Source organism: Danio rerio, chromosome 18 (genome assembly GCF_049306965.1).
Source record: "Danio rerio strain Tuebingen ecotype United States chromosome 18, GRCz12tu, whole genome shotgun sequence".
Lineage (NCBI taxonomy): Eukaryota > Metazoa > Chordata > Actinopteri > Cypriniformes > Danionidae > Danio > Danio rerio.
In genome coordinates this window covers 26,986,332-27,002,661 of record NC_133193.1, presented here as the reverse complement: position 1 = coordinate 27,002,661, position 16,330 = coordinate 26,986,332, and the positions used below count along the sequence as shown (strand labels likewise).

Here is a 16,330-nt window from a genome sequence, read left to right as displayed (position 1 = left end):
TTTTCTAGTGAAGATCTAATGGTTTTACAATTTAATTTATTCCAGCTTTAGCAAATATTTTTATTTGCGTAATATTTTTGGTAAAACAGATACATACTTCTCTCATATTTTGATGATTCGTTTAAACCAGAAATGCGGAATTAGGGCCTGCGGGCCAAAGTTGACCCATGCTAACCTTTGATTTGGCCCAAAATCCCATTTGAGAAGAATGATTGACAGAGATCGTCATTTTGTAATGTAATGTAACATTTTGTTTGTTTGTTTGTTGATTTTGTAAATGAATCAGACTTTTTGTAAATACTGTCACTTGACGGATAGAGGACAATGCACAAGAATTTGGCGAGCAAATCAAGCCAAAGGCAGCTTAGTGCATTTAGCATTGATCTTTATTGAGTTTAATGGGATTGTTTACATACATTTAACCACATACATTTAACCACAAACAACCAATTAAAATGGCATTTGCTACCTCCTATGATCTGTATGGTCTGGGGGGTCCAATTTCGCTATACCAAAGTGTAGTGACAAATAAAGGCTTGATTGATTGATTGATGATGAAATAACACAGTGGTTTTAGTTATTAATATATAAAGTATTATATAATGCAATATTCATGTAGGATTTAAGGATGATTTGTCACATTTATGAATGTTTGGGATGACAATTTATTATAATAAAAATAAATAGTTTAGTTTAAGACTTTATCAATCCCCTTGATGCTTCACATATAAAAAAAAATAAGAAGAATATTTAATAAATCCAACAAAGACAATTGAACAAAATTCACTTAATGATTTCATTTAGTTTGCTTCATACCGCTTACAATTTAAACATTTTTTACAATTAATTGTCTATACTGGGAAGTGCTTATAAAATAAAAAAAAAATTAAAAAACATCAATGAATCTATCTATCTATCTATCTATCTATCTATCTATCTATCTATCTATCTATCTATCTATCTATCTATCTATCTATCTATCTATCTATCTATCTATCTATCCATCCATCCATCCATCCATCCATCCATCCATCCATCCATCCATCCATCCATCCATCCATCCATCCATCCATCCATCCATCCATCCATCCATCCATCCATCCATCCATCCATCCATCCATCCATCCATCCATCCATCCATCCATCCATCCATCCATCCATCCATCCATCCATCCATCCATCCATCGTTGAAATTAATTATTATTATATTTTTCCCCCCAAATGATGTTTAACAAAGCAAGGAAATGTTCACAGTATGTCTGATAATATTTTTCTTCTGGAGAAAGTGTTATGTGTTTTATTTTGGCTAGAATAAAAGCAGTTTTTAAATCAAAATTTTATGGTCAAAATTATTAGCCCTTTTAAGCTATATTTCTTTCTACAGTCTACAGAACAAACCATTGTTATACAATAACTTGGCTAATTACCCTAACCTGTCTAGTTACCCTAATTTACCTAGTTAAGCCTTTAAACGTCACTTTAAGCTGTATAGAAGTGTCTTGAAATATATCTAGTCAAATATTATGTACTGTCATCATGGCAAAGAGAAAACAAATGAGTTATTAGAAATGAGTTATTAAAACAATTGTTTAGAAATGTGTTGAAGAAATCTTTTCTCCGTTAAACAGACATAAGGGAAAAATATACACAGGAAGGCTATTAATTCAGGGGGTTTCATAATTCTGACTTCAACTGTATATATCACATTATTAAAATATAAATATGTCACATATTTATTTTATATATATATATATATATATATATATGTATACATATATATATATATATATATATATAATTTTTTTTTCATTGAATACAGGAGGTTTGTCAGCCCATCACAGTAATACTCTTCTGTGTAGCGATCCTGCATGTGATGTTAAAGCGTCTCTATGAGAGGAAGGAGCTGTAGGAAGTAGATTGCCAGAGGAAAGTTCCAGCCGAGTAGGAATGTCTCTGGCACCATTGTTCTCGTCACTGGACATTAACAGCGTTTTTGCCAGTCCCACTGCAGATGCTATCAGTTACCCGGAAATACTAAGCTCGACTAACAAGCCCACGGCACCCTGACAGAGCCAATGCTGTGCAGCAGTTATTAGTGTTTTTTACACTCGGATTAGGAAGAGCTCAACGTGATTAATGCTTATGCAAATCATAGACCTTTAAATTTCATCCTGTTTAGTTTCTCCATTTCCCATAAGCAAAACGGCACCTTTATATAGTGCTCTGGAAATGTGAGGTTTACTGAAACTAAGACACAAATATTATGGTTTTCGTTAACTAAAAAACTAAAAAAAAAAAAAAAAAAAAATATATATATATATATATATATATATATATATATATATATATATATATATAAAAGAAAATACTTGTACTACATATTTTTCATCCTATGAACTTTGGTCTGTGGTGGAAAATCTGCTCTGTGGCTGTAGGAAAAGACAAGTTTTGCAGAGCATTTCATGTAAACAGCAAGCAATAAACTTTGCTTAGTTCTACACCTGAAGTGTCCCATAAACTCTGCTAAACTGTCATTTCTAAAGCAGAAACTAAGTACATAAAAGGATTTGTTTCAGAATTGAATTAGCGAAGGCTTCCTGATGGCAGGGACTCACAGAATGACATTTTGACGGCGTCTCCTTCTCTGATCTTCCAGAAAGCTCCAGCCGCTCAGCAGCAGCAGCAGCAGTAGCCAGTTGAAAAGCTTCCAGTCCAGCCATTCATTCCACAAAACCTCAGGGGATTCTCCATCCCAACTCAGCCCTGTCAAGACTCCCTCCATGGTAAATATGCACCTATAATAAGAAGTGCTACTTTTCCGCAAGTCGCACTCAGCACAGTTGAAAACTTTTGGATGTTGTATTGTGTGCGTTGTCTCTGAAATGGACTACTAAATCCTTGTGATTTAGTAAAACTGACAGTTTCCCCAAAGAATTACAGACAATTACTCTTAATTTACTCTCCCTCAGACTATCTCAAGATGTAGGGGACTTTTTTTTTTATAGTTTTTTCGCAGGAGAGCGTTAGATTGGGAGGAAAAAACAACACATAGACAAGTCAAAGCTATTACCTGTTGTTTCTTATAATAGATTAAGGTCTTATGAAGCACAATGATTAGTCAGTGCAAGAAACTGAATATTATTTACACATGTCTAAAAATTACTACTACACCATGAATACTTTTTATTCTTACTTCGATATGCTAGCCTGGTTTGCACAAGTTTCGTGTAATTTTTAATCATTCTTTCCCATGATATAAGCAATGTTTTTCTAAATGTCCATTTTCTTTAAAATAGTCGTTTGAAATAGCGCCAAGCAGTGAGCTTCTCTATATATTTCAAAGGATTTTAACTGGCTGTCAGAGTTTTATAGTTTTATTAGCTAAGAGTTTTATTAGCTAAGAAAAAGGGATCCGAAAGTGATCCCAACCATACAGTTTCTCTACATCTTTATTGTTATTTCTGTGGTCTACATTCTGCTGTTGTTTTACATGCAAAACAATTTCTGGAACTCTATCGCTATCTTTATATACACTCACCGGTCATTTTATTAGGTACACCTGTCCAACTGCTTGTTAATACAAATTTCTAATCAGCCAATCACATTGCAGCAACTCAATGCATTTAAGCATGTAGACATGGTCAAGACGATCTTCACCGGGTGCGACTCCTGTCAGCTAAGAACAGGCAACTAAGGCTACAATTCGTACAGGCTCAACAAAATTGGACAATAGAAGATTTTAAAACATTGCCTGGTTTAATGAGTCTTGATTTCTATGGCGCCATTTGATTGGTAGGATCAGATTTTGGCATCAACAACATGAAAGCATGCATTCATCTTGCCTTGTATCAATAATTCAGGCTGCTAGTGGTGGTATAATGGTGTAGGGGATATTTTCCTGGCACACTTTGGGTCCATTAGTTCCAATTGAGCATTGTGTCAATGCCACAGCTTACCTGAGTATTATTGCTGACCATATCCATCCCTTTATGACCCATCTGTACCCATCTTCTGATGGCTACTTCCAGCAGAATAAAACACCATGTCATAAAGCACAAATCATCTCGGAGGGTTTTTTTGAGCATGACAATGAGTTCACTGAACTCAAATGGCCTCCACAATCACCAGATCTCAATCAAGTAGAGCACCTTTGGGATGTGATAGAACGGGAGATTCACATCATGGATGTGCAGCCAACAAATCTGCAGCAACCGTCTAATGCTATTATGTCAATATGGACCAAAATCTCTGATGAATATTTCCAGTACTTTGTTGAATCTATGTCATGAAGGATTAAGGCAGTTGTGAAGGCAAAAACCCGGTACTAGTAAGGTGTATCTTATAAAATGGCCGTTGAGTGTAGTTATTCAAAGTAATTTGTATTTTTCAGCAGTTCTTTTGGAGATATCTCTCTATAAAATAAGCAGCCTCTTGTGACTTAATGCATGTCCTGACTAATTAAGTAGTTGTTTAAAAAAATTGCGGTACACAATGCATTTTACTATAAATATCACATTTTGACAGAATAGTCATTAGCATAAGTGGCACCTTCTAAATCACAGCTTATCATACAGTAAATCACTGTCTTCTCTTTTAACAAAAGTTACGACAGATTAAAAATGTATTTGTACTTGTTTAAAGTACCCGATACTCATGATTTCCTCCACATATGCACAAGGTCAAACAGTGTGGCATCAAAACCAGTGTTCTGAATCAGTCCAAGTAAAGCACTTACCTGTTATACTGGTCAGTGCCCAACCCTAGTCATGACTAAAGTCAGGATTGCTTGCTGATGCTGTGGATTAAAGGTAATAATAATATTAATGTTGTAATTAATGTTATGTTTTACTCACATACTGATTACTATAATCAGTCTTCCACAGATATGAATTGGTTTTTTTTACTTTGCTTTGATATTTTTGTTTTGTTTTTTCACTCTTTGCTTGTAGAAAGTGACTTGCAAATCAAAATAATGTTTTTTTTTAGATGGTAGTATCAGTATGTTAGTCTTAAGGATATCTATAAGCTAGTTCGCTCCTCTAGCTTAGTTACAGGGACAAAATTCACATTTAGAGTTTACAAACATCCAAATCCTGCAGTTTGTTACTTTTGTTTTTTGTCAGTTTCTCATCAAATCTCGACCAATCAAATGATTGCAAGTATCTGACATGTCCCACCCCCTTCAAGGCGCTTCTCATTTGCACTTTATTTGATGCAGTTGAGCTCAATCACTCTCACTGGCAGAGATTATGTGATAAAAAGAAATGTTATTGGCTGTTTTTTTTTTAAAGGGAAGGAGCTGCATGTCTTCATGTTTAATTTGAAATTACATCACACATCGTACAAAAAATAAAAATAAAAATCCACATTTCACAGCACTTTGGGTGACCTTTAATTATTTATTAAAGAAGACAACTAAATCTTGGATGGCCTGATGGAGAGTTAATTAACAGCAAATCTTAATTTCTGAGTGATCTATCTGTTTAAAAACAAGTTGGTCTCTGAAACTGTGATTGATTTACCTGAGTTTGAAGTTCCTCCAGGTTTTTTTTATTTATTCCTGTGAAGGTCATGTTTGGCATCTGCTCTGTGTTTATTGAGATGCTGGAGGCGCTTCAGTTACTGCTGTTTGCAGGAACCAATTAAGCTGCTGATCTACACGATCACTCTTTTCCATCTGCAAACTTTAAATAAATCTCCTCTCTTTCTTCCAGAAACGCCCAGTGCCTTCCGACCATCCAGAAAGTCAGACGCCGAAAAAGCAACGTTTATTAGAGCAGAACATCCCCTTACAGTCTCCTTCCAATGGACATCTCAGCTCGTCTGTGGGCCGCAGCTCTTCCTCTCATGGAAACACAAGTTTGCAGAGAGGTCCGAACACAGATGAGTTTTACCAGAGGCACAAGCTCAACGAGGGCAACAGTTTGCCCAAAACTGAGCAGCCCGAACCAGCAGCGTCCAGCCCCCACAAACACCCCAGAACTGAACCGGAAATCTGCACGGACCAGCAGCTCGCAAACGGCCAGCACAAAAAGAAGAAGTCCAAGAAGCATAAAGAAAAGGAGAGGGAACGTTTAAAACCCGAGTGGGTCGAGACCAGTCCTGACCTCAAACACAACCAGGAGAATATTAATGGTGGGTTATAAGGCCTAAGAGTGTGTGTGTGTTGACTTTTTGTCATTAAGTCATTTAAAAATTAAAATAAAAAGTAAAGTCAACTTGTCACTTTAAGTAAATTGAGTTAGATATAAATTATTTGTAAATTAAACTTACAATATTCTAGTTTTTAATACTTTAATTTCGTTAGTTAGTAATAGTTAATTGTTTTTAAATGCTTTAAAATAGCATGTAATTACTTGGGATGTATCAATTAACCAGTTTCACTATTAACCACTCCCTAATTTGTGACGGTTAATTAATAGTTAGGGCTTCTCAACACCGCGTTTCTGCACAGAACAAAACTGTTGCATCTAAACAAAGTTATGCCAAGTGTGTGCTTGTTAAAAGTTCTGAGGTTATACACCGAGGCTAATATCCATGCCCATGGAACTACAGGCCGATTTTAACTATGGTTGAGGCTATCAAGGGTCGTTCATATATCCTGTCTTTTCTGTGTGCAAATTCGTTTTTTTCCAGTGGAGACACGTGGCTTGCTTGCACATTTTGGCAGCAACGCGTCCACGCTTTCCAGGCGCACCTACTGTAGTTGAAAGAATATTGCGAGCGCTTCGCAAGTCACATGACAAGAACTGACCGATCAGCTTCATACTTTTTATAGACTATACACATTTCTACTCTAAAAAGAAAAAAATAATATAAAAGGAAAATAATAAATTTTGTATTATACTAAAACAATTTTGTAATATACTAAAGACAGCAGTTCAGCAGTTTTTGACTTTTTGTTTTCTTTAAAAGGGAAATACTTAAATAATATGTAGTACGAAATACAAACGTATAAATACATTATCTCAATTTTTGCTAAATTATAAAAGAAAAGGAACATGATTAAAAAGTGCATTAAATAAACATTTAAGGAAAGTAATTAATAAAACAAACAAACTAATAAACAAATTCTTTAAATACAAAAAGGAGAAAAGGGGAGCAACTATTTGCATATTTACAATTCATTTGTACATATACACAATACAATTTCTTAATCTTATCTCATCCATTATGCTTATAGGAATTAGACAGATTACATGCATGTTTGTGAATGTATATAATCATGTAAAGTACGTGTGCACGCATCAGCTTATATTATACATACAGTGATCAGCATAATTGAGTACACCCCATTTTAAAATGAATATTTTTCTCCATTTCTCAGTGAATATAGGCAATGTATTTTGGTGCATTTAAACAAAACCGATTTATTAAACAGATATATTTATTCAAATAATATTTTAGTCACCAAACATATTTCGAAATTGAAAGATATTACAATGAATTTTAACTTTTTTTTCTCCTCTTTTTAAATTTGTTTTTACTATTTTTCTATAACATATAAATTTAGGTGTACTAGTACGTTTTTGGACCATTATCGAGAGTTATTTTGTTAGTTAGGCTCCAGATTTGGCTTCAGTACTGACTAATCTAATGTATACAAATATAATATTGTGTAGCTTCCTGTTAGAAATATGAATTTAAATGATAGGATTCTTGAGGGTTGCATTCATATATGCTGAGCACTGTTTATTTATTTATCAGTTGCACATCTTTTGATTAATTATAGCAACAAACTCAGGCCTTCTTTCTGAAGTGTATTCAACCCATTTGCTCCATTTTCCTAGGAGGACATCCTTGGTAAACTTTTTTTAAAGGCAAAAGAATCGACAGACTACATTTATTGAATAGTTTTTAATTCCACTTATATTATATCTGAGATTATGAAAATGTTCCCTACTGTGTCAAGTAATGATATTAGCAGAAATTGTGGCGATCATGATTAATGCTTTGATTTGTTTTATTAACTTTGCACTGCCAAAATAGCAACAAGTCTTGATTGTTTCAGAGCGTCATACCCACGTCTATGTTTTTAATAAGCATAACTTGTTGTAACATAAATGAAAATACAAAAAGTGTCCTGTCAAGACTGTGAGAAGAGGCTCACAGCGAGACGCTTTTATTTCAACTGAGCTGATGGCAGGACAGGTTTAGACTTGCCAAGCAATTCAGGATATGTAGCTGTATGCTTTGTGCCAATCCACAGATGTGAATTATTAACCCGCTAACAGCTGGCTGACCCACTGTAAAACACACAGCCGTCTCGCTTATCACACAGCTTGAGAAAATGAGTGCATAGCGCTTTGATATGTTTGCGCAGTGAGATTACGGAAAACGTTTTTTCATTGTTGTGTGTGTGTATATGTGCAGATCACGAACGGCCCAACACACCTGTCACCCGCGCCTCGCCTGATCAGCTGCCCGACTATTTATTGTAAGTAAGACTGGTTTATTGTACTGCTTTTTGCTTTTGTAATTACAGGTGGAGACGGAGGTTAATACTCACGTTTCGCCACACCTCCAAATAACCAGTGACTTTGTGAAACACTATTTACTGGCCATTTATTCAATATTTAATAATAAACATCTTAATTAATTAAAGCAAATTGTTTAATTCTAATAAAATATTTCTTAATATCATTTTGTTTGTACAACAGTTATTATTATTTTTGTTGTGGCTGCTATATAACAGCTGTACAATGACTGTACAATACACACTACCGTTCAAAAGTTTGGGTCAGTAGGATTTTGAAATGTTTTAAAATAAGCTTCTCCTGCCCACCAAGACTGCATTTATTTCATCAAAAATACAGTAAAAATTGTAAAATTGTGAAATGTTATTGCACTATAAAAGAACAGTTTAAAATTAGTTTATAATTTAATTTAATAATTTATTCAAGTGATTTTAAAGATGAATTTTCAGCTTCATTATTCCAGTTTTTAAGAGTCACACGATCCTTCTATTATGAATTAATATATTATTATTATTAATATTAGCCTTTTTATTAGTAATGGTTAGAGTAATAAAAGCAATAATGACTGGAGTAATAATTTCATGTGAAACTACATACAATAAGAAAGCAGTTAAGTACATTTGCAATAAATAATTAACAATTTGTTAAACATTTAAAAAAAAAAAATTACATTTAAAAAATGCCACCTTCATGGACAGAATAATTTTCTTTTAAAAATACACACACACAAAAAAACTTTTTTTATAATAATAATAATAATAATAACAATAATAATAATACTGATATAATATCTATCTATATATAAATATATATGTATATATATGTACACACATATATATGAAAAAAAAAAAATATATATATATATATATATATATATATATATATATATATATATATATATATATATATATATATATATATATATATATATATATATATATATAATGAATGTATGTATGTATGTATACACACACACACACACTTTTTTCTTTGTTTTTAGAATTTAAAAATAGCTTTTATAATAATAATTTTTTAAAATATTTAATCAGATTATTCATAAATGCACTAAATCAGTAATAAACAAATCTTTAATGCTATTAATTTATAATTATATGACAACTAATATTGATGTTATGTTATTTATATATTTTTGGCTTTCAAATGTTAACCCACATAGCATAAATCATATTTTACATATGAGTGGTTTGTATAATAATTTATATATAAATATAGTTCAATAATCGAAATTGCGTTACTCTCGGACCCTAGGTCCCTAACATGTAATATTAATACAAAAAGTAGAATTTATATATATATATATATATATATATATATATATATATATATATATATATATATATATATATATATATATATATATATATATATATATATATGTATATATATATATAGAGAGAGAGATATATATATATATATATATGTATATATATATATATAGAGAGAGAGAGAGAGAGAGGGAGAGGGAGAGGGAGAGAGAGAGAGAGAGAGAGAGTATAGAATTAATAAATACAGTTACAGATTAAATGTAATCTAAAATTATAAGTAAAAAAATACATAATAAATAAAATATATTATATATTATAAGTGTTATTAATAAGAATACATGAAACATTTTCAAATGCAACTAAATGTCTTGCAGAAATCTTTAACCTTCTATGTTGTTTTTGTTATCACATTCTGTAAACCTGAACTAAGGTCACTGATGAAAGAACACATTTAATTTGACATGTACAGTAGTGCCTCCTGCTGGATACTCTTGGAATTCTGTTAAATTCTTCTCACTTGTTAATATAAGAACTTTCTTTTTCCAGAAAATACAACACTATTACAGACTCTGAGCAGCGGCAAAGATACAAAGAGGATTTCTGTGCAGAGTACGATGAGTACAGAGACCTTCATGAGCGCATTGGGAAAGTCACAGAGATATTTGTCCAGCTCGGATCCAAGATAAAAACACTGTCACCTGGCACACAGGAGTACAAGGTACAGAAAAAGACATCATGTACAAAACAGGTCAATGTGTTATATTTGGAGTAGTGTATAATAATAATAATAATAACATCTATATATTTTCACGATTTCACTTCAATGTTTTTATGTTGGTGCATACAGGAGACTTCATTTCTAAATGTAAATACATATCCAGCATTTCTTTTTGACTTTAATGTCTTGCAACTTTAATGTCACGGCTTTGTTGTAAAGGTTACTTGAGGAGGAACGTGTCAACTGCTTACAAGATGATGCCTTGGCAAACCTTACGTAACGGTTACATAATGCATGATGTCAGAGGTTATTTTAAATTAATAGCTTTGGTTTTGATTGTTCTAGGTTATGGAAGATCAAATAATGGAGAAGTATAAGAAGTATAAGAAGGTAAGACAGTCTACAGTTTGAAAGGAGCTGAACTTAATATTTAGGACACTGTGTATAATGTGTTGGGCTGGGTAAAAGCAACATATTTTTGCTAAATGAGCGTTATTTCAGTAATCTGATATTTTTTGGCATTATTTAACATTATTTATATGCTACTGTAGTGTTAAATAATTTTTAATTAGATTTTTTTTTTTACATTTAAATTTAGTTCTTATTAATTTATGTTCTTTGCTTTTCGATATGTGGATTAAAAAATTTAAAACATATTTCAAACATTGTTTTTTTTATAATTGTACGTAAAATGCTATGCTGAGTGAGCATAGATCAACATTTCATATTTCATCGTCAGCAAATCGTATTGTTGAAATTTATTTATTTATTTATTTTTATTTAAATTGTCTTCAATTTATATAAAATGTCTTTTGTAAATATAACTTGATGTGAACGTCAAAAAGGATGTCTTTTTACCCATATGTATTTATATATAGTATTTATTTATAGTATTTTAGTACTTGTTTCAGTAATGTCACAACAACAGATTAACAAAGTTATTCTTTATCAGTTATCTTTATTTTAATTAGTAAATACATTTTATTAACAGTAACACAACCTTTTATGCAGTAATGCACCTTCCTTCCACCAGATGTCGCTATTTTTATGTTATGGAATTCAAATGTCATTTTAAAAATGTGAATCAGAGTTCTTGTTTGATCTACATCATGTTTCTGTTCTTCTCTATCCCTCCAGAAGTTTCCAGGCTACCGGGAAGAGAAGAAGCGTTGTGAATATCTTCATCAGAAACTGTCGCACATCAAAGGCCTGATTCTGGACTATGACCAAACACAATTGCCATCCTAGTGCCAGCCATTCCTCTCTCCTTCTCCTCTTCAATCCACTCAAATGGACCAAAAGACTCCTCAGTGGAGATAAACCAGGACCAAACGTCGACAAGGCATTTCCATGTCTTTCCTCCACACAAACTGGTTTACCGTGTGGAGGCCGAGGATCGTAAGCCCAAACTATCAAACAAAGGCCAAGACCTCTGACTAGTGACTTAAGCCCTTTAAAGTTTTCCTTTTTTGTTGTTGTTTTTCTCGTCCTTGTAAAGGGCTGGTCACACCAAGGATGATATTATACTATAAAGATATCATTATAGAAATCATTCTGAATGAACAATAGCAGACCACAGGTTATAACGATAATCATGAAGAGAGTCAATATAGCTGAAATCGATTTCAAACATCAGTGAATCAGAATCCTTTCTGGGAAAAAAAGTATCCATAAATCTAAAACTGCCAGCTGGTAAATTTTACCCATTCACATGACAATGTTTTACAAGGCTAAAACTGTATTATATTACTGTATTCTGCCACTGGCTTCGCAAAGAAGTATATAAACTTTAAAATAATTATTTTAGTCATCAACTACTTCCACTGAGTGCTACGGTACAGTTTAGTACAGTACAGTACGATTTGGTATGGGTTGCCCTATCAGACTTGTGTTTCTACTGATAACGGTAACCTGACTGTGTACAACAGAAAGTTGCAAGTAACATCATTCTCGCTCAAACAATAAAGCTGTTCGGGCTGTTCACATATCACGTGTCTTGCACACTCAAGTTTATTATTTCAAATGTAGAAGTGTGGCATACGTGCACAATTAGAGCAATGAATCGGCATCCCTCACAGTTTTCACACATTAGATCTGACTTGAACTGCATTGTAAACAACAATGGAGGACATACGGCAGATCCTTTTTTTAGCTGTCTAGGGTTTGTATTTAAAAAGGGCACTTCCTGTGCTGTCATTCCCCTGGCTTGTTTTACTTGCAAGCGACGATTCTCTGTAAACCAATAACGTTCAGTCTAGCTCCACCTTTTGGTACCGTACTGTTATACTAGGTAGAATTACGCAAGTCTCAAAGTGGTATGCTATAATGTAAACAGTGGAAATGGAAATAAATGTGTACCATACTGTACTGAACTGTACTGCTCAATAGAAACAAGCCATATGATGTCGACCCAGTACACACCATTCACCCTCTCTCAGACCTGCCGCCTCTATGACACATTTTGCATCCATAAATCGCCACCTTGTATCCATTGTAAATAGAAATGATTACAGTTATCTCAGTGGGTGAAAGGTGTTGCCCAACACCCCATTTACACGGATCTTTGGCGTCAAGGCTTGAGGGCGTGTCTGAAGTTGGGGCTGATGCGATCGTCATAGCAGCGTTAGCCAATGAAATGAGTCTGCAATAGGCCACTGTCTGAGCTGGTGTATTTGCATACAGCAATCTGATTGGCTGGCACTTTCGTCGATGCTTAAAAAGTTGAGCAAGTCCCAACTTCTGCAGCGAGCAACACCACTGAAGCGGCACAGATCCACAATGCAGTTCGGCAATGCTTGACATCACCCATTCAAAGTGAATGGGAAGCATTAAAGCTGATGTCCCGTGTGAATGGGGAGTAACAACATAGAAGTTGTGCAAAGATGACAGAGAAAAAAAAGAAGTTATAGAGTATAGGTAAATTTAATCGCTTCTGAATAAATATCTTATTTTTAATCTGGTTTTATAACGATTTTTAGCAACAGGTATTAGTAGTGATTTAAGTAAAAGTCAATAATTAGGAGGCTTGCATATGAAAACCAGCTATAGGTAAATCCAACCTTTAAAAATATGAAATACCTCAGAGATATTTTGGCATTAGTTTTAACATCATTGTCTTACCTCCTTCAAAGAAATTTTGAAAAATAAGAATTTAAACAAAAGCTATTTGTGTTGTTTTCACTCATCTACATTGGCTACGCTTGATAAATTGATTTTTATATTAGATAGGTTACACAAGCTGGATTCACTAGCCCGATGAACTAGAAATGCAGCAAACTATTGGGTTAAATACAACCAAAAATAGCAAAACCCTTTAACATGGTTATGGCACACTGTAAATATTTTCACATCTCATGCTTATCATCGCAGTTTAATGCCTCTAAACAAAGATGCCAATGTGCCACACGCAAAATGCCAGACTTAAAGCGTATTTTTTTGGGAAAATGCTTCAGACTTTCTATTTTGTTATTTGATGTGTCAAACCGTAAACAAAACAGAGTTTTGCAGCATTTTCACAGTACTTGTCACTCACTATGAAAGGATGTGATGTGCAATTATGTCTGACACACTATTAATACATAGCATTTGCAAACACTTTAAAGTCATGACACGCCAGCATTTTTGCGTTCACTCTTACTTGAATATTTTGCTTGGTTTCGTCACTTCAGCTTTTTGTAAAGCGCTCTCTTTCACTGACGACTGACACTAATTCTACATGATAAATAGGTCTACTTGCTCCGACTTTAACCCAACATGGGCCAACGTGTGGAAAACCTCAAACAAACTAGCTGGACCGATGCTAAATTACGCTTTCGGCCATTGGTTTGGTGCAGGGATGACCAACCCTGTTCCTGAAGATCAAGCGACCTGGAGGTTTCAGTTACAACCCACATCAAACACACCTGCCTGCAATTATCAAGTGCTTTTCCGGTCCTTATTAATTAGTTCAGGTGTGTTTGATCAGGGTTGGAGCTGAACTGAAGGTAGATCTCCTGGAGCAGGGTTGAGCAGCCCTGGTTTACTGTCAGAAGCATAACAGTGTGCATTGTCACTAGCGTATTTCTGTTTTTCACTAAGCACTAACTAATGTTAGAGTGATTTTGCACATTCACTCTACTCAAAAGTGAAAACCATGTGGGTATGAATGCCAAAAATGTCTTTAAAAAAACAGATGATAAGCATGAATGAAAATCGTCCCAGTGTGCACGAGCCTTTATGGTTTCTTCCAGCACCTCTTGTCATTGAAAGATCTAATCTACACAACAGCATCTGTTTTTCTTCCCTTTAGTGTCCATATATAAATCAACAGCTGATCATCGGCATATACACTATTCAACTTTTTAACCGTTGATCAAAGTTGTCCCAAAACCTGACACCTGTTCTTGTTTTAGGACAGTTTTGAAAATCTTTTATGATCTACTTCAAATGTCAACATCTATATTTAATATAATTTGAAACCGCTGTGCACTATAAACAGATCATTATGGTTCTCTAGTATAAACTGTGATATAGTTATTATATATATCATTCTTGGTGTGAACGGACCTTAAAAAGTGTTGCATTGTGAAATTTGGTTAGACGTGAGACACAACTGAAGCCAAAATAGTCTTATCCCCAACCCAAATGCAGCGTATATGTTTAGCTGTGGCCCTTTTCCTGCTAACTTCAGCTCTGAGCTCTGATATTCAGCGCTGCGGGAAGCATTGGTGGTACAATCATTAAACCTGTACGATGAGAGATGATTATCTTTACTGTGTTCGCTGTCTGTCAGTGATTTATCGGAGAACTTAAGCACAGTTTCTATTTTGATATTTTACTGAATGTATATTTGTACACTTGTAAGATCTCGACATCTATAATAGAGCGTTTAATCACTGGATAGAATAAGGGAAACCTCTGGGCTCATCCTGAAAAATGTAAGGTTGTCGTTTAAATGGCAGACTCTTAAACCCTGGTGTGTTGTGGCACGGTGAGTTCTGGGATCCGAATTTAATCTTCAATTCCTGAAGCAAGTCGTGAATGAGGAAAGGTGCTTGTCATTGAGGCATCAGGGTGAAAAAAAAAAGAAAATCAACGATAAAGTTAGAGCAGTGGTAATACTCTCATGATTTATTTTATTTTATTTATTTGTGTCCAAGGTCCAGTGCTCAAACATGTGGAAGCTTGTGTCTGACGTGGACGTGAAATAAATAAATAAATAAATAAAGGTAAATGCGACTTTTTGTCTCGCAATTCAGACTTTTGTTTTAAAATTGGATAAAATTAATTTCATAATTTCAATTTATAAACTCTAATAATTGAGCATTGCAAGATATGAACCGTAAGAAATAATATCAGGGATGTGAAGCAGCCTTTGTACTTGCAGTTGCGAAAAAAAAAAAAAACAGAATTGCCAAAAATAAATGAATAATTGAAATTGCAAAATGGCTATAAACATGCAATTTCGAGTAAACATCACAAGAGTTTTATCAGAGAACTGCCACTTTTGTCTTGCAGTTTTCCGACATATATACAGTGTTCAGCATATATAGGTACACCCCTCACAAATCTAACTTTGAATTTATATTTTTAATAAAGAGCTATACAATATTTGTGCATATATAGTAGATTAGTCACTACTGAAGCCAAATCTGGAGCTTATCTAACAAAATAACTTACGGTAAAAACTAGTACACCTAAATTTATATGTTATGGAGAAATAATAAATACAAATGTAAAAAAAAAGGAAAAATCAATGGAGGAAAATTTAGTTTAAATTTTGTAGGTTGTAATTATTTTTGCAATATTTTGCTTGAATTTAATTGTAATATCTTTCAATTTCTAAATATGTTTGGTGACTAAAATATATA

General features: G+C 33.6%; 1 protein-coding gene across 1 annotated transcript in view; it reads left to right on the top strand.

Moving 5' to 3' along the window:
- LOC565819 (novel protein similar to elongation factor RNA polymerase II (ell)) overlaps positions 1-15,884 on the top strand; it is an 86,759-nt gene extending 70,875 nt beyond the window's left edge. Inside the window, exons 7-12 of the mRNA XM_689088.9 lie at positions 2,657-2,783; positions 5,715-6,135; positions 8,374-8,437; positions 10,310-10,481; positions 10,827-10,871; positions 11,619-15,884. Coding sequence (XP_694180.3) covers positions 2,657-2,783; positions 5,715-6,135; positions 8,374-8,437; positions 10,310-10,481; positions 10,827-10,871; positions 11,619-11,729 — 940 coding nt within the window. The 3' untranslated portion in view covers positions 11,730-15,884. The remainder of the gene's footprint in view (positions 1-2,656; positions 2,784-5,714; positions 6,136-8,373; positions 8,438-10,309; positions 10,482-10,826; positions 10,872-11,618) is intronic.
- Positions 15,885-16,330: the final 446 nt, after the last annotated feature.